This window comes from Camelus bactrianus, chromosome 13 (genome assembly GCF_048773025.1).
Source record: "Camelus bactrianus isolate YW-2024 breed Bactrian camel chromosome 13, ASM4877302v1, whole genome shotgun sequence".
Lineage (NCBI taxonomy): Eukaryota > Metazoa > Chordata > Mammalia > Artiodactyla > Camelidae > Camelus > Camelus bactrianus.
Window position 1 is genome coordinate 75583706 of NC_133551.1, and position 18459 is coordinate 75602164.

At 46.6% G+C, this 18459-nt stretch overlaps 1 protein-coding gene across 1 annotated transcript; it reads left to right on the forward strand.

Annotated features, from left to right (window-relative positions):
* Positions 1-56: 56 nt before the first annotated feature.
* Positions 57-18170, forward strand: NOL9 (nucleolar protein 9). Its single transcript, XM_074377527.1, has 12 exons — positions 57-455; positions 1240-1456; positions 1837-1964; positions 4663-4798; positions 4920-5016; positions 5571-5668; positions 9718-9879; positions 10044-10341; positions 10719-10830; positions 12668-12845; positions 14159-14292; positions 15025-18170. The coding sequence occupies exons 1-12, from the start codon at positions 84-86 to the stop codon at positions 15172-15174; spliced, it is 2082 nt and encodes a 693-aa protein (XP_074233628.1). The 5' UTR covers positions 57-83; the 3' UTR covers positions 15175-18170.
* The last annotated feature ends 289 nt before the right edge of the window (positions 18171-18459 follow it).

The window sequence follows — 18459 nt, forward strand, 5'->3', positions numbered from 1 at the left end:
CGGCTCCTGGGCCGCTGGTCGGGCCGCGGGGCGGAGCGACGGGATCTCGCGGGATTCTCGCGCGGCAGGGGCCGGCAGCCAGCATGGCGGACTCGGTGCTGCTGCTCAAGCGGGGTCCTTCCCGCTCCACGTGGCTGCGGGCCCGCAAGGCCCGGCCCCAGCTCATCCTTAGCCACCGGCCCCGCCGCCGGCTCTGGACCCTGCGCTGGTGCGGCCGAAGGCGCCTTCGGCGGCGGCTGCTGCAGGCCCAGGCGGCCGGCGCGGACTGGCGGGAGGGCGGCTGCCTGGTGTCGCGCGCGCCGGCGGCCCGGAGGCCCAAGACCGGGGCCCGCAGCCCGGCCCTCAGCCCGGCCCCAGAGGCGGCCCCGGCCTCGAGTTGTGCTGCGATCCTTCCCATTCCGCCGGTGCGGCCGGCCGGCCCGGGCCGCGCCTTGTTGCTGCTGCCGCTCGGCCAGGTGGGTCGCGCCGGGGAATCCGGGCGGGCAGAGAAGGAGGGGTGGAGTGACAGCCCCAGAGTTGCCGGCCGGGAGAGGACTGCGTGCCCCCGCTGGTTCTCGAACCGCAAGCCGGGCTCGTTCCTCGGCCGGTGGTGCTGAGTAGGGTAACGAGGACCCTCCCGAGGGGATTCTAGGTCTTCGGAGCGGAAGGGACTTTAATAGCAATACTAACAATAGGTCGCATTTACCGGGTGCTTAGAAATGCCAGGCTCTTAAGTGTTCTAAGCGTATGATTCCATTTAGTACTACGTACTCTCTGTGGAGTCATTACCACTGTATTTACAGAAAGAGCAGATACAGTATAGCTTTGGTAACTTGCCAAAAGATAAAAGAGTGGAGGAAGAGCCAGCAGTCAGACCCTGACAGCCCCTGCTCTTCACTTGGACATTGGTCTGGAAGGTCTCCCTCAATACAGGAGGGAAGTGAAAACCCAGGAACGGGAGACTCGCAGGCACTGGACCTTTGTAAGGACAGGGAGCCTTGAGAACAGCAGAGCTGAGTCCAGGGGACCGCCTCGAGTCAGTGTTCACTAGACTGTCCCTGCGGCTGCCATGGGATATGATCTTAGGTTAAAAATATTTATAGTTTAATCTATTAATGAGTCACCCGCAAAGTATTGTGTTACGTAGAAATTAGCCTTCTTTTGATATGTGAATAGCCAGTTAAGGCCTTAGACGTTTTCAGTTCATTAATAAAAGAACCTGTAACCTTCTTTCTTCCTTTCTCTTTTCTCTCCCTCTAGGGCTTTACTTTTAGCGGAATCTGTCGTGTGACCTGCCTCTATGGCCAGGTGCAGGTGCTGGGTTTTGCCATCAGCCAAGGCCAGCCCGCCCAGGATGTCTTCTCGACCTACACCCACTCTCGCCTGACTATCAGTGCAGTCCATTATTCAGTGCCTGAGAAGAGCAAGGAGATGAAAAGGGAAGCCCGGGCTCTGCTCAGATCTCATCTTAGCCGAGGTAATGAGAAGAACTGGGGGACCCAGTGAGGATGTGTTCTAACAAGGCTGGTCATTTGTAGGTGCTGACTGTGGCCTAGACCTTGCACTCTACTGCATCGATTTAAATCCTCACCAGGGTCCTGAGAGCGAAACTATTGTTCTCACCATTTTACAGATAAGAAAAGTTGCCCAAGGCCACACAACTTTAATGTAGCAAACCTTGATTGACTTCTGCACCCAGGTGTGTTCCTGTTATGCAGTACAACCCCCTGAAAAAGGATTTGAAACATAATTCCTACTCTCAAAAAATTTGCTATTTAGCAGAGGAGAAGGTAGTGCTAACGGGCATAGAGTTTAAAGGAGTTGTATGTCTAAGGTAGTTTATATTTGTCTTTACAGATGACAGACGTTGTTTGATGAAGAATTTTTCTCCTCTGTGTTCCATTATCATGCTGGAACGTCTGAGAACCTCCACTGTGAACTTCATAACCAGCCATCCAGGTTTATCTTACATTTTCGTACAAGAGGTAGAACCAGTTTTCGTTCAGCATTTTGCTAATTAATTTCACCAAAGCAGTCATATCATATGACTATGTAGGTTGCTCCCTTGGAAGATCAGTCTGTCTGTCATGTTGTGCTGTAAGTCTGCAGAACGTAATACATGTTTATAGTTTAAAAAAAATAGTATGGAAGGATATAGTGTGAATATTGTGTCTTCTACCCATCCCCCCTCCTTAGTTTCATCCCCCAGAGAAAGGCATCCTTTTCTATTGTAGTTGGTTAAATGCCTTTTGGCTTTTTTGTTTTGTTTTGGGGGGTAGGTAATTAGGTTATTTATTAATTTTTTTAATAAAGGTACTGGGGATTGAACCCAGGACCTTGTGCATGCTAAGCACACACTCTACCACTGAGCTATACCCTCCCCATTTTGGCATTTTTTTTTTTTAATGGTTATCTTTATGTCTTGGTATATTAACTTGAGACAGAGTAAATTTTTTCTAAACTCTGAATTTCAGTGTACTTAACACCTTCTCCCATCTCTCTCTTTCCTCAACTCTAAGTTTTTGCTGCCCATGTTGTTAATTTCCTGAAGTCAACTCTGTTACTATGATTGTCTCCCATGAGCCGGTAAATTGAGTGTAAACTACGGGAACATCAGACTGGATGTGAGGTGTGAGGAAGGGTGGAGGAATGACACCAGGCTGTTTGGCCTAATCACCTGGGTGCATGGAGTTGCCATGAACTGAGATAGGGCTGCTGTGGGAGGAGATTTGGGTCCGTTCACTTTAAGGTGCCTGTTGGACATTCCGTTGGAGATGTCAGGTGGGCAGCTGACTTTGTGAGTCTGGAGTTCCAAGGAGTTGGGAGTGTAAATTTGGGAGCTTTCAACAGAAGAGTGTTCCAAAGCCCATGAAATGGGGTAATAGCATGAAGGGAGTTGCTGCAGGTAGAAATGAGGAGGTTCGAGGTCTGAGCCCCGAGGCACTCCCAAGAAGAGATCTAGATGAAGGAGCGGCAAAGAGACTGAGAAGGAGGGGGTGTACTGATGTTGGAGGAAACCAGGCCAGTGTGATCAGGAAGCCTTGCAAGGAAGTGGAAGTGTCAGATGCTGCTGAGGGTGACCTGAGGCCTGAGAAAGGAACTCCAGGTGTGGACTCACAATCTGGACAAGGGTGGTTTCATTGGATTGCTGAGCGGGAAAGCCTGGTTGGAGTGGGATGAACAGCTGGGGAATACAGGAACTCAAGGGTTTAGTCGTAAGGGATTTGGGCTTTTATAGAGTTCGGCTGTAAAGGGAAGAAAGAAATGAAACAGTCATTGGAGGAGTAAGTGTGATCAGGAGAGTTTTGTTTTTGTTAAGGTGGATGAAAAAAATGCATAATTGAACACAGCCACAGGAGAGAGTGCTGGTGTTGCAGTGGAGAGAGGGTGGCTGGAGCAGTGTCAGTGACTGGGCCTCAAGGGCAGGGTCCCCATGTCTGCCTGAGGAGCAGAGGCAGTTCCTTCAGAGTGGCCGGAGGAAATGCCCCACACAGGGCCGGGGTGTGTTACAAGTTCTCTTCTGTTTCCTCTTACTCTGTGAAGTGAGTCAGGGTTATCACTGAGTGGGGGCCTAGGTAGTGGGTGGGTGTTGGAGGTTTGAAATGAACGGAGAAGATATGAAACGAGGGTGGGACAGTGAGGGGACGGCTGTGGTCACATATATTTAATCTCGTGCAGAGTCCAGTGGCTTGATCAAGGCCGTAGAGAAGGGAATGGAAACTCTGCGTTACCTAGAGAATGTTCCAGATCCCACAATCAAAAACATTCTTTTTTCATTTATTTTCAGCTTTTCTTTTCCTGCAACTTACTCAACCATCACTGTTCATTTTTTTTATGGTCTTTCTTAGGTAGCTTCCCTCTCCCCACTTAGGTGTTGATACGTTCTTGAGTTGTATTTTCACGTAAGACAGACAGTAAACTTAAGATTGTCTCATTTTAAAGATGTTTTTATTTTGCCCTCAGTGATTGATAGTTGAGCAGAGTGTGGAATTAATAGGTTCAAAAGAAGTTTTCCTCAAAACCTCAAAGAACTTGCTCCATTGTTTTATAGAGCCCAGGGTTGGGCTAGGAATCCTCACGCCAGGCTGATTCTTGCTCCTTGTATGACATCTTTATCGTCATGGTGGAGGAACTGCAGGAAGATGTGATCATGGGTGGGTCTCTTCCTTGATCCTCCGTCATGCCATCTGAAGCCCGCACTTGCTTCTGCCCGGGCCCCGCTCTTCCATTCCTGGGGTTTCTTGGTACTTCTGCTAGAAAGCCGTTGGACATCACCACTCTGTCTTCCACGTCCATTCAACTCTTTGTGTTTTTCTTGATGCTCTTGGGGATTGTCTTGACTTCATTCCAAATCATCAACCTGTTCTACAGCTGTGGTCTTCGGTGAATTTTTCTTGTGACAATCACTTTTAAATTTCCGTCCATTTTCTTTTTCTCTGGAGTCTCCTGCACAGGTGATGGCAGCTTGGAAGGAAGTGTGAGCTATGAAAATAGAGACATGGATGACTTTAGGAAGATAGTTGACAGGACTTATTGAAGGGTTGGATGTGGAGGGTGAGACGAAGGGAGGGGTCACATTGATCTTTTGTGGCTCACAGCTGTATGGGGCTTACTGTTTAGAATGGAAGAAAGAAAGGTGCATCTGTGCTCACTTGTTCTCAAAGCTTACCTTGTTATTTGCAGATTCCGACTTTCCAGATTAACTCGGAATATTTTGCCTTGAGGTCTGTGGGCATTAGAAGAGATAAAAAGAAAAGCGGCCTCCGTGTAACAGAGAGCGCCTTTTCGGTCATGGAGGAGTTAGTCAGCGTTTCTTGCGGTGAGTAGTGCACGCTGATGAAGTCCAGTGCTTACCCAGCAAAGCCCCGGAGGATTGCTGTTAATGGTTAGAGTCTAAAGGAGATGGCTGATTTTGGGGTCGCTGTTTGTTTCACCTCCAGAAGAAGCAGATGGCTGCCCTGTCATTCTGGTCTGTGGCTCTCAAGATGTTGGAAAGTCAACATTTATTAGATACCTGATTAACCAGTTGTTAAACAGGTAAATGTTTTTATTCTTGTTTTGACATGTTACGAGTTTTGGCAGAAGGTAGGATTTTTATTTCACAAGCTAGGTAGGAACGCATGTTGACTTCTGAGTGGAGATTATGGACAGTTACGCCCAAAGCCACTCAGCTGGCGGGTGGCGGTCTTGGTTATACTGTGTTTTGAGGTGAAGGGGTGATGCTTTCAGGTGTACCCACCATGCCTGTCTGTGAGCTCTGCAGGGTCATTCTTTGGTCTCAGAATCCATGTGTCCAAATCCAGAGATTCAGAGTAGGGATAAATTCTGTTGTACTTAACAGGTAAAATTTTAGGAAAGACAAAGTTCTATCCATGTAATGAGTGGATACTGTGGCCATGCCGGTCACATTTTCTCTTTACTGTTCTTTTTTTTTATGTTGGTTTGGGGCATTCTACCTAAAAGGCTGCATACAATGGATTGTTCCTGTGTATCATGTAAAATCTTTACAATCTGAAATCTGATTTATCCTTTGGATGTAGTAAAAGATGTAGTAAAAGTTAAGATTTTCTTTCTTTCTTTTAAATTTTCAGTATATCCTGTGTGGACTATTTGGAGTGTGATCTGGGACAGACAGAATTTACCCCTCCAGGTTGCATTTCTTTACTTAATATTACAGAACCAGTCCTAGGTATGTATCACATATTTCTTATATGTCTTGGTTTTCTAAAATGCAAAAGTAATGATACTTCCAAAAAACTCAAGGAATACAAAAATATAAAATGCAAACAATGAACATTCTTTACTACCTCATGATCTTCCCGTAACTGTTCCTCTAGCCTCAAAAGACACCCAGAAACCTCAATGATACCTTACTAAAATGGAACTACCATCCATCATGTTTCATAAATTAAAAACACACTTTCCTCTAAGATTAGCCTCTTATGTAACCCTACACAATGACCTAACCAAGAAATTGATGTGATACAATACTGCTAACTAATCTATGTTTTATTCAGAGTTCACCAGATGTCCTACTAATACCCTTTTTATGGTTCAGAATCCAAATCAGAATCCCACACTGCTTTTTTTAATAAGAAAATATACATAGCATGATATTTATCATTTTAACCATTCATATGTGTACAATTCAGTGGCATTGAATATGGTCGCAGTGGTGTATAACCACTGTCTCTCTCCAGACCCTTTTCATTATCCCAAACTGAAATGCTATACTCATCAAACAGTAATGCCCCCACCGGCCCTCCCTCTAGCCCCGTGGAGCCTCTAACCTGCTTTCTGTCCCTGTGAATTCGCCTGTTCTAGGTACCTTGTATAAGTGAAGTCGTATAGTATTTGTTTGTCTGTATCAGGCTTTTTTCAGTACACAAAAAGGTTTTTAAAGTCTGTTCATATTGTAGTATATTATACATCAAAGTTTAATTCCTTCTTATGTTATATCCATGAAGTTACCAAATCCGGTGTCATGAAGATTTTCTGTACTGTTTTCTTATAGTAATTTCATAAGTTTTAGGCCTAACATTTTGGTCCTTGATCCATTTTGAGTTAATTTGTGCGTATAATACAAGGAAAGGGTCCAGCATGTGGATGTCCAGCTCTCCAGTATCCATCTGTTGTCCTGTCCCCATTGGATGTTCTTGGCAGTCTTGCTGAAAATCGTTTGACCATATATGCAAGATTGTTGGGGTTTTTTTTTTCTGGGATCCTTATTCTATTCCATTGTCTATATGTCTTGGGCCAGTACCACACTTTTAATAACTGTACCTTTGTAATGAGTTCAGAGTTGGGAAGTGTGAGTCTTCCAGCTTTATTCTTTTTCAAGATTGTTTTGGCCTTTTGGGACCCTTTACAATTCCATATGAATTTGAGAATAAGTTTTTCCATTTCTGGGGAAAAGGCTGTTAGAGTTTCGATAGGGATTGTATTGAATGTAGATCGGGTGGTGTTGGCATCCTAATGTAGTCTTCGTGTCCATGAACACAGGATGTCATTCTAATTTTTTAGGTCTTTAATTTCTTTAAGCAATATTTTACCTCCTTGGTTAGATTTATTCCTATGGATTTAATCCTTTTAGTTGTTATTGTAAACAGAATTGTCATTCCAATTTCCTTTGCAGATTGTTCATTGCTGGTGTATCGAAATGTGACTGACTTGTGTTTTGATCTTGTGCCCTGCAGCTTCCCTGAATTCCTTTATTATCTCCAGTAGTCTTCTTGTAAATTCTTTGGGATTTTCTGTGTATAAGATCATGTCAGCTCTGAATAGGATTGGTTTTACCTCTTCCTTTCCAATGTTGATGCCTTTTGTTTCTTGTCCAGTAGCTCTGGCTCGATCCTCTAATGCAATGTTTTGTTTTGTTTTAATTTTTTAATTTACTTTTTTATTGAAGTATAGTCGATGTACAATGTTGTGTTAATTTCTGGTGTACAGCATAGCGATTCATGTATATATATGGGTATGTGTATATATACCTTTTCATATTTTTTTATTATAGGCCATTACAAGGTATTGATTATAGTTCCCTGTGCTGTACAGTGGATCCTTGTTTAACGCAATATCGAGTAGAAGGAAACATCCTTTTCTTGTTCCCGATCTTAGAGGAATGCATTTAGTCCTTTACCGTTAAGTAAGGTGTCAGCTGTAGGTTTTTCAGTTCCCCTTTGTCAGGTTGAAGAAGTTGTCTTCTATTCCTGTTTTATGGAATGTTTTTTATCATGAAAGGATGTTGGATTTCGTCAAACACGTTTTTTGTTTCTGTTGAGGTAATTGTGTGACTTCTGTTGATTTTTAAAGGAAGCAGATGGTATCGTATTAGGTTGCTGGATATGTTAGGGATTTCACAGATTTCTTGTTAGTAAGAATTTTTGAAAACATTTTTTAAACAGTTTTATCAAAAATAATTGTTTAGACTTAGCTCTTTAGCTGGCTTCGTTGTTCTTCTTTTTACATTTTCTCTACGCTTTCCCCCCCCTTTTTCCCCCTTAATATTTCAGTGGGCATTTCTCAAAACAAGGACGCTTGGCTGCATAATCATAACACCACCACTGGAATCAGGGTAGTAACACTGCTGCAGTGCGGGCACTCGGTTTTGTCTGTTGTCCCAGTCATCTGGGTAGGCCCAGTGTGTACTTGTTAAGTCTTTAGTTTCCTTCACTCTGGAGCAGTTCCTCTGGCTTTTCTTATCTTTTGTGACCTTCACAATCTGAGAGTACATTTGTATGTTCACCCATGATTAGGTTTAGAAGTGATGCTTCTCCGAGTGTCATGTCAACACTGTCAGTTTGTCCGGTCACCAGAGACGTTAGCTTTGATCGATTGGTTAAGATGGTGTTTGCCAGGGTTTTCCACTCTCACTAGGTGTGCTGGTTTTATTTTCTTCTGAGTGTCATTGCTCCTACATCCCCTCAGTGGACAGACCCCCCCCCCCATGGACAGAGTTAGCCAATGTATGTATGTTTAAACCCACACATGACATGTATGTACATGTATAATGTGTGTGTGTGTGCATATATATGTTATATGTACACACATACATATTTTTGTCTCTTTCTGTATCTTTGTATTTATTAAGAGCCATGAGTTTGCACCAATCATTCTGATTCTACTCTAGCACCAAGGCTTTAATCTAGTTAGCCTTCCCCTGCCATATTTATGAGTTCCTTCTCTGATGGTAAGAACCTTGGCTACAGTTATTCCCAGTATAATTCAATCCCTTGACTACACGGGCCACTCCATCAGTTGTGGGCCACCCCGAGTCCCCTGGCCCCAGCCTTGAGGGGAACCTTGCCAGCTCTATCCCAGCTGGCCTTGCACCAGCCACATTGGTCAAGGTCCTGGCCCTGCCAGCTGTGTTGGCAGCAGTGTCCTGGTCACCTGCCTGCCATGTATGCTGGCCCTGCCCCCGACCACAGGGCATAGGAAATGGCTCAGGGAGTGTCAGCTCTGGATCGAGACCACCTGAGTTCCAGCCCAGCTGATACCTGCTAGCTGTGCGACCGTGGTCAGGTTGATCTCTTTCTCAATTTCTTCATCTGTCGAAATGGGGAAAGTAACACACGTACCCCACAGGTTTTTATGAAAACTGGAGACTCAGAGTAGTACACCTCGGACACAGTAAGTACTGTGTTTCAGCAAGTGATTCCTGTTATTTTTTTTTAACATTTTTTATTGATTTATAATCATTTTACAATGTTGTGTCAAATTCCAGTGTTCAGAACAATTTTTCAGTCATACGTGGACATATACACACTCATTGTCACATTTTTTTCTCTGTGAGCTACCATAACATTTTTGTTATGTATATTTGCCTGTGCTATACAGTATAAGCTTGTTTATCTATTCTACAATTTTGAAATCCCAGTCTATCCCTTCCCACCCTCCGCCCCCCGGCAACCACAAGGATTCCTGTTATTTTTAAGTGCCCTTCAATTAGTGTGCAAGCCCTACAAGGGCAGGGATGTTTGTTCAGTTCACAGGCATGTTCTAAGTATCTGTAGCATATGTCCAGTAAATGTTGAATGAATGGCCATATTAGGACATGATTGGGGTTAACTGTGCATGTTAATGTGCCTAGATTTCTGAAAATGAGAGCACAGCTATTCCTAATGTAGGATGATCTCCGATTTCCTAAGGAGCTTTGCCAGGGAAGACGGCTGAAGCAAAGCCCTTGCCTCCTCTGAAGTCCTCATGGATTGATTACTCTCAACTCTATCTTCTTAGGACCGCCTTTCACTCACCAGAGGACCCCACAGAAAATGGTATATTATGGGAAGCCTTCCTGTAAAAACAACTTTGAGAATTATATTGAGATTATCAAGTACGTGTTCAGCTCCTACAGGAGAGAGTCCCCTCTGATCGTCAACACGATGGGCTGGGTGGCAGGTGAGTCTGTGGAGGCACCTTGCAGGAGGGCCGGACTTTCGGGCATTAGTGCTGGAGCCAGTTTTTAGGAGAGTCTCCTTGTTGGTCACTTGTTGTCCCAGCTCCTGGTGGGAGTGTGCCATTGCTTGGTGTGCTCACTGCCCCCGTCACCTCCCTCCTCACAGACCAAGGGCTCCTGCTCCTCATTGACCTGATCCGGCTGCTTTCACCCAGCCATGTCATTCAGTTCAGCTCTGACCGCAGTAAGTACATGCCGGACCTCACCCCCGACTACGTGGACGACATGGATGGCCTGTACACGAGAAGCAAGTCCAAAGTCAGAAACAGAGGTTTCTACCTGCCAGAATTTGCTGACAATTCTGAATTTGCTGATGAAGAAAAGGACAGTCCAGTCGTGTTTACTGGATACAAACTGATGTCCGTGAAGTCAGAGTTTGTGTCTAGAAAAACTCCAAGAAATAGGTCAGTAAACCGTCACAGCTGGAGAATTAAGTCTCCTTCAGTTTAATAAGGTCTTTTGTCCTCAATTCCTCCAAAGGAATAAGTCCTCTAAAGTTTTTCAGATCTCTGTCACAGCTGTCTGTTTATGAAGGAGAGTCAGTTATTTTCTGAATGGTTACTTTCCCAGGGGAAGTATCCAGAATTGGCCTGTAGGTCTGGTTGCCAGGAGCGTTGACTTAAAGGATTGCCAGTGGGTTTATGGGAAGGCAGGGCTACAGCTGCTGCGGCTGGAATGCGGGCTGTGTGACCATAATGTGCTGACAGATACACTGTCCCTGAGCAGGAGGTGGACCTGTGACGTTAAACCTCTGTCTCCCTTGTTCTGATTTACTTTTCAGAGAATCGCATAACAGAGTCCTTCGTGATTTGGCGGTGCTCAGCTACCTTGGCCAGCTGCAGCCCCCGGTGCCAAAACCGCTTTGCCCCTTGCATGGTCTGACACCCTATCAGGTAACCTGAACTTTGGGATGTGTTGTCTTTATTTTGTTTACTTAACAAGCACTTCTGTGGCTTCCTGCGTGCCGAGTGCACTTCTAACCATTTCATCCTCAGCAACCTGATGGTGTAGGTCTGGTAACTGTCCTCGTTTTACAAACGGGAGGCTGAGTAATCCTGCGCTGAGTGGCAGAGCTGGCCTCGGACCCAGGCAGTCCAGCTCCAGGCTCGTGCTCTTTACTGCTGTGCGGGTCATGGCTCTGGTTCCATCCTGGCTAAGAACATTCTACCTAATAGCAGAGGTGGCCCCAGGCTTAAGCCCAGGCAGCCCAGCTCCAGCACGGGGCTTACTAAGCTGTGTGCGCGTCAGCCCCTCCTCCGTGGAGCGGCAGGCCCAGGCCCCGGCCCCAGGGACTGGCTGTGCAGACTCAGCGAGTGTCCGCAGTGGCGCCTGGCGCCCGCAGAGCACCCATACGGCCTTTCACGCTGCTGTCCGAGGCAGCTTCTAGCACTGAAGTCTTGGATTCCAAGTTCTTAAGAATTTTGTGTGTGTGTGTTTAAGAGGGCAGGTAATTAGGTTTATTTATTTATTTTTGGAGGAGATGCTGGGAATTGAACCCAGGACCTCATGCATGCTAAGCATTTGCTCTGTCACTTGAGCTATACACTCCTCGCCAAGAATTATTTTGTAAGGAAAGCACTATAATATTAGGATTTGAGATGCTGAAAGAATAAAGTAGCAACAGGTAGCATTTCTTAAATGCTTACTCTGTGCTGTGCTCTCGTCAAAGCCTGTGTTAACTCCTTCACTCACAGTGGTCCTGTTATTGTCCCCATTTTACAGATGGTAGAGCTGAGGCCAGAGGCACTGAGTGCTTGCCCAAAAGGGCATAGTAGGAGTTTACGCTGGGCCTGGAGCCCAGGCAGCCTGACTCAAGAGCCCAGAGTCTTCAGCTCCACTGTATGTCCTGTCCAGAGCTGAGCACTCGCTGGGTGCCGGGTGCTCTGCTCACACGTTACCTGGGTGGCTCAGGGCCTTAAAGGTGCCTGCGAGGGGGCTGCTATTACAGGCCCTGCTTACAGCTTGGAAAACTGGGCATAGGCAGGAGCAGTGGCCTGGATGGTGAGGATGTGTCCCAAGCCTGCTGGTCAGACTGGCTCCAGGCTTCCGAGTTGTTGCCAACTGAAGAATCTAAGGCAGTTTGTTGAATGGAGTTTTGGTTGATTTACCCCAGTTTACTCACTTGGCGATGCTCTGTAACTGAACTTGAAACTTACCTGCCAGTGATTTAAACTGCCTTTTGTTACAAATTCAAATTTGATTTTGAAATCTAAATATGTGTAAAAAACTCTTTTCTGCTTTAAAAGTTTAGAATTACCCAATTCCAAAAAAAGAAAGTTACACATTAAAGCTAGTTATTTACCTTGTGCTCCAGGAATGCAATCCATTTTTCTTAATGCAGTAGTTAAATTAAGGAGTGAATGGATTTTTACTTTCTTACCTTAGGAGGCCTCCAGTGACTGGGGTTCTCAGTTTCCCTCACCTCCAGCCCATTTAGGGTGTCCCTAAACTTGCATCTTAGTGTCTCTTTAGACAAAGTTCCAGGCATTCAGTTTAGATTTCTAGCAAGTGTCACCGGTGTACGGGAAGTTTGTGTAAATTTCCTGGGTTCTCTGCATTAAAGCAGTGAAACACTAAACAAATACAGGTTAGTGTCTGCGTTGTGTTTAGATACTTTTTGGTAGGCAGTTTGACGGACAGAACATTAGACAGCTGGCTTGTCAACTTGTGAAAATTACACGTAGTCTTTCAAGAAGAATTAACAGAGAGAGATGCAAATTTATTTTCCAGGTCCCTTTCAACGCCGTTGCGCTCCGGATTATCCACGCAGATGTGGCTCCCACCCATATATTGTACGCCGTGAATGCCAGCTGGGTTGGCCTTTGCAAGATCCTGGATGACGTCAGAGGATATGCAAATGGGCCCATCCTTCTCGCCCAGACTCCAATCTGTGATTGTTTGGGGTTTGGTGAGTCTGAGAGTAAAACACGCCCGTAAACCTCCTGAAATTGAACCACTTTTTCAGCTGTAGACGGCTAGGCTTGACCTTGTAGCTGTCGCTTGGCTGGAGTGGTCAGAAGGTTTCTCTGTCTTCTACACAGTGGGCCTTGGGGGCTGGAGGGCAGGAAGGAGGCCTTTCTCTGCTTCTCCCGTCAGCTCCTCTTAATGCAGGATTCCCAAGGACCTGCCCACGGCCACCGCCTCAGTTGGCATGCTTTCTAGGCCACCTCACCACCTGCTGGGCTCTAGACCCAGCTTTAGGCTGACTTCCGTAGGATCTCTGCAGCATCACGTGCATCAGAGCTCCAAGCCTGTGTTACCAGTGTGCTTCTCCGCTGGAATATTTCACTGGCATCTAAGACTTGGGTCCAAAACTGAGGTCTGAACGGTCCCTCTACCCACTCCCTGATTTTCTCCCCAAACCTGCCCCTCCTATCCAGCACCATCCCCTCTTCCCGGCCTCGAACGGTCCTTTGAGATTTACTCTGCTATTACCCCTGCATCCTCCCTGGCACCCCCTTGCTTTCATTCACCACATCCAGCCACTGGCTGACCTGGTAGTTTCTGTTTTCGGAATGTCAGACTCCTCCTCTCATCTCTTTGCACCACACCTGTCTCATTTCTGCCCTGGGACCCCCCACCCCCTCCACCCCCCATCAGGAGTGATCCGAGCACACTTGTGATCGCTTCACACCCTGGGCCTCCCTCCACACAGATCCAGCGTCTGGACTGGGCCTCACAGTGCCCGGCAGGTTTGGCCCCCGCCTCCTCTCCAGACCACCTCACGTGAGCATCCCCCTGGCTCACTGAGATCAGCAGACATCAGCGTCTGTTTCTGGAAGAGAGCCTGACCTACATAACCCAAGATCAGCAAAACCCTTAAATAATTAAACTCGTGTTTCTGATTTATACAACACTGAACTTCTCGAAAGCATTTCCACAGAAGTCATTTCATTTAGTACAGACCATGAAGAAGGGACTGCGACGGGGATGGGGAAGGATCAAGTCGTCTTTGCGTTCCTCACTGGTGGATGGGCTCCTCCCTGGCCTAAGGGCACCCTAGCTAAGACAGTCTCAGGCTTTGTTTCCCCACAGCTGAACAAGGGGCAGGGGCCAAGTCTTCAGGTACTCAAATACACTGTCTCTTGGCACTTTGTATTTTCAAAGCAAGACACAGTTGAAGTTGAAACTCTTATTTTAAAAGCCATTCTACAATTCTGAGTGGTGGGGAGGTTTGATATCTTCCAGAAAGGATGATTTTTGTGTGTTTTGTGTGTCAAGGAATTTGTAGAGGGATTGACATGGAGAGGAGGCTTTACCACATTCTCACTCCTGTGCCCCCGGAGGAGCTCCGGAACGTGAATTGTCTTCTGGTCGGAGCCATCTCTGTCCCACAGTGTGTCTTCAAGAGCCAGGTGAGTACGACCCCCAGGGCCAGCCCTGGTGTTAGCTGGCCGTGTCCACGGTAGAGAGTGTGGACCTGGAGTGGGGGTGAGGGTCACAGGAGCAGGTCAGTGTCTGGGAAACACGCCCTATTGTAGGCACTAACGAGGCAAAGTAGGGTGTCAGTGTGCCCCACAGGTCCAGGGCTGTGAATCACCATCACTCATGGTCGGGAGCCCGGTGGTTGAGCCAGTATTGCAGAAGGAATTTGTGGGAGAAGAGCCAAGGTGGCAACTCCAGGATGGCTCCTTCCTGAAGACAGTCTTCGGGGCACCCATGGGAAGGTCACGGAGGGTCACGTCAGTCAAGGGCATCTATAGCCCCAAACTGCAGGCAGTGCCTGCATGCGGCTGGGAAGCAGCCAGTGGCCCCCCCCCCCCACTGGTTCTGTTGGTTGGAGAGAACGCCCTCCTCCTGTCCATTCTGATGCTGTCTGATGTGTTTGTGAGGTTGAGTTCTTTTTTTTTTTTTTTTTTTAAACACTTTTTTATTGAGTTATAGTCATTTTACAATGTTGGGTCAGTGTGAGGTTGAGTTTTAAGTGGGCCCTTTGAGGGGAGGGTAGCCCAGTGTCTTGAGTGAGAGGACCTTACTCAGACTCTCACTCTTAACGCCGTCTCCCGCGGGAAGACGTCAAGTACTGCGAACTCTTCTTGGCTGGATCTGAAGGGCTTGCGCGTGTTTTCTCTGTGCTCTCATTTCAGCGTGGGCTTGAAGGGACGATACCTTACATCACGACAGATTATAACTTTAAACTTCCTGGAGCATCAGAGAAAATTGGAGCAAGAGAAATTGAGGAAACACAAGAAGAGAAAGTACACCCCAAACCTAAATTCTATCGAAAAACAAACTGATCCTGATGCCCTTAATAAGGGAAGGAACGTTCCTACCAGGAAGCTTGACTATGTCTCCAGCCTGGCACCCACGGACGGATGGGTTCTGTGGCTCCGGACAGTGCGCTCACGTAGCCAGCAGTGTGTTCTGCAGCTCGTGGATATGTTTAGAACACGTTTAGGCCTCTTCAAGCTACATGACCCAGAGGTTCGCCCTGGTCTTCTATTTTATCTTCTAAAGGGATAGAGCAGCAGGGAAAACAGAAAGTGTGTGTTAAAACAGAAAGAACCTGGTAGATTCCTCTGAAAGTTTTTCAAGGACCTGGTTGTTGGAATTTGGATAAAAATAGAGAAACTGGGACAACAGAAATGTACCAAGGAGGAAGGCAGGCTGACCAGCGGGATGGAGAGCACGGTGAGATTCGGAGGCGCACTGTGGTCCAAGCCCCCACGGGGGGCCCACCTGCAGGGCCTTTCCATCCCTGCTCGTTCGATGCTGCCTGAGGTCTCCTTCCAGCAGGCACATGGGTCGAGTGTTAAGCTTATCTTTGGTCTGATCAACTTAATCAAGGTTTCATAGATAAAAGTTTGACTCAAGAGCCCTTCTTTTTTTTAATCTGATGGTTTTATGTGGAAAAAATTGCTCTCAAATCCAGGAAGCCTATCCTGGGGCCTTTTAAAAACTAGATTTGCCCTTATTGACTTCTCATCTGAGATTGAAGACACACCATGGGCAGAGCTGGACACGCGGCTGTTTGGAAGCAAGACTGGCCCAGCGGCTCACGCTCTTGGCTTTGGCGACTGCACCTGAAGTGTGTGCCGTGTGGGGTTTTCCCCCAAGGGAACCGCAGGCCTGCGAGGATGCTGTTCTCCCAGAGGGCTTCAGGGAAAAACAATGCAAGTCTCTTCTTGTCTTCTCCCTGGTGGCCAGGATCCTTTAACCACCAAGGTTGGGAGTGGTTTTGGTGACCAGTCAGGGCAGTCAGGTCAGGTCACATCATTCCTGCATTTAGGATGGTGAGATACTTAGTGAGGCAGCATTTCAAACTGGCATTGTGAATTCCAGCTTCCCAGCAGAACGTGTTGAAGGACCACCGTTAGGATGTGGGGGTCTTAACATTTACATTCATTTGAACTGTTGGTTCTTGTTGTCTTAAGCAATCATTAGCCTCTCATCTTGTAGACCCACAGACTTACGGAGCCCTTGTCCCCCGCCAGGGTTAGTTTTGATACCCTAGAGACCATTTAAAGTCAGACTTCTTGGTTGCCTCTTACTTACATCTAAACTGAACTTGTACATGTTTTTCTGTCTTGGCGTTGGAAGAATTTCAGCAGACGATCACTGTCAACTTTTTGCCTCCTTCCCCGGTTCTTGTATCTTTACAGTAATGATCATTAGAGGTCTGTAGCAGTAGGAGGAATGGAAAGTGGTGTCCGGTCCTTTGCAGTTTCATTAAATCCAGGCTCCCCTTTAACCTATTTCCTCCTGGCCTTGAAAATTGCCCTGTGGTCAGTCCTCATCGGCACAGAAGACATACGTTGCCACCAGAGGGAGCTGTCAGCCGTTGGTCAGATGGCCACAGGGTGCTGGAGTTGGCCGGGGAGCCGGGACAGGCCTTTCTCAGGGTTCAGAGACGCTATGGTCAGACCCCAGGGTGTGCTGGTCAGACTGGCAGCAGCGCACCCACCTTGGGTGTTTGCCGTCTGATGATCACTGTCGGTGGTTTGGGCTTCTGCCGTTTCCCCCGGTCTGTGATGGTTCAGAATGGGTAGCAAGAGAGACACTCTTAACAAAAACTCTTAATCCTGTCTATGCGTGATTTTCGATGCTTATTTTAAGAAAATTAATGGAATATATGACTTAGAACGTGAAAACCCTTAATCACTGCTTTTAGTGTTTCTTTAAAATCAGTTCTTTAGATCCATTTATAGGACAGGTGGGTAAGAAAATGAAAAGATTCTCAACTTCTAGGGTTTCTTTTATTTTGTGAACAAAGGTAATTCCACTGTCCCCATCTGTCCCCATTAGGCCTTGTGGGCAGGAAGCAGCGTATCCTCTGAGACCCCAGCATAAAAACGGAAGACTTGAGAAAGGGGAGGGGGGTAGTTGAGCTGGCCCTTCAGGGGCCTCAGATTATGATTTTTGAGAAATCAAAATGTGGAAGTGGCCAGCCGGAGAGGATGGTGGGGGTGGTGAGGCCCCCAGCTGGGCCGAGGGAGCCCCTGCCCCACCAGGATCCCTGTGACAGACAAGTACACACAGACCAACAGATCTCTGGGGACCAAGCGATGTGGGACGGTGTTTTTAAATTGTCTGATTGTTTTTTCCTTAGATCTGGATATGTACTGACGAAGGCAGCAGGCTTTGATGTTAGAGCTCCCGAGTTCAAATCTGGACTGGGCCTCGGCTAGCAGTGCAGCTTTGAAGAGGGTGTTTAACTTGAACCTCTTTCCTTAAGATGGGATGACCGCTTCCCACGAGGTCCCTGCGTGAGGAGGACGTGAGGCACGTCTGTAGCAGGTGTAGCAGTAACTCCTAGTGTGAGGCCCGTCTCTGGTTAGACTGTAAACTCCTAGAAGACAGGGACCAAGATTGCATTTCTCACGGTCACGTTGGGAGGATGCAGAAACTAAATGTTTGCATCTGAAGCCCTCTTACCCGTGGCCTCCGGGCGGATTTACCTTAACACCAGTCTTCCTGCTGCAGGTCCTGTTCAGAAGCCCCAGAGAGGTAGGTCCCATGGCTTCTGCTGATTACTCACCCCTGGGAGTTTCTCATAAACCCCACTTACTGCTTTTAAAATTATGTGACCAGTTTACCCATGTAGGAAATGGTCCTCAAGTCCACCACCACTTAATCACTGTTAATGTATGATGCTTTCTCGTCTGGCTTTTTTCTAAAACCCATGTGTGTATTTTACAGAATTGTTGTCCCACTGTACATGTGGTTTTCTGTCCAGCTCTTTTCACTTAACACGTGACCTTCTGTTATCATTAAATGTTTTTGAGAATGTGAATTTAATCGTGTAATTTTGTTACATATATGGATAGCATGTTTTATTCCAGGAAATTATTTAAATGCTTGGAAGAAATTACGGCAAAAACATTGGAAGAGGGTAGTGAAATCTGGGCGTTGTAGTGGGGAAGTCAGAAACCCCAGCAAGCACCTGCACCTCTTTTCTGCATCAATATCGAGTGGAATAAACTCCAGTGGGCATTTATTTTAACTTTTCTGTCTGAGCCCAAGTATGTAAGTTAAATCCTTTCTGGGCTATCTTTAATAGTGTGTTAGAAGGAAAAAGAATT

Bases quoted from the DNA above. Each gene is read 5' to 3' on its own strand.
- NOL9 (XM_074377527.1), top strand. From the start codon at position 84: ATGGCGGACTCGGTGCTGCTGCTCAAGCGGGGTCCTTCCCGCTCCACG. The intron at 5,669-9,717 runs GTATGTATCACA...CTATCTTCTTAG, and splicing joins TATTACAGAACCAGTCCTAG to GACCGCCTTTCACTCACCAG. The intron at 14,293-15,024 runs GTGAGTACGACC...CTCTCATTTCAG, and splicing joins AGTGTGTCTTCAAGAGCCAG to CGTGGGCTTGAAGGGACGAT.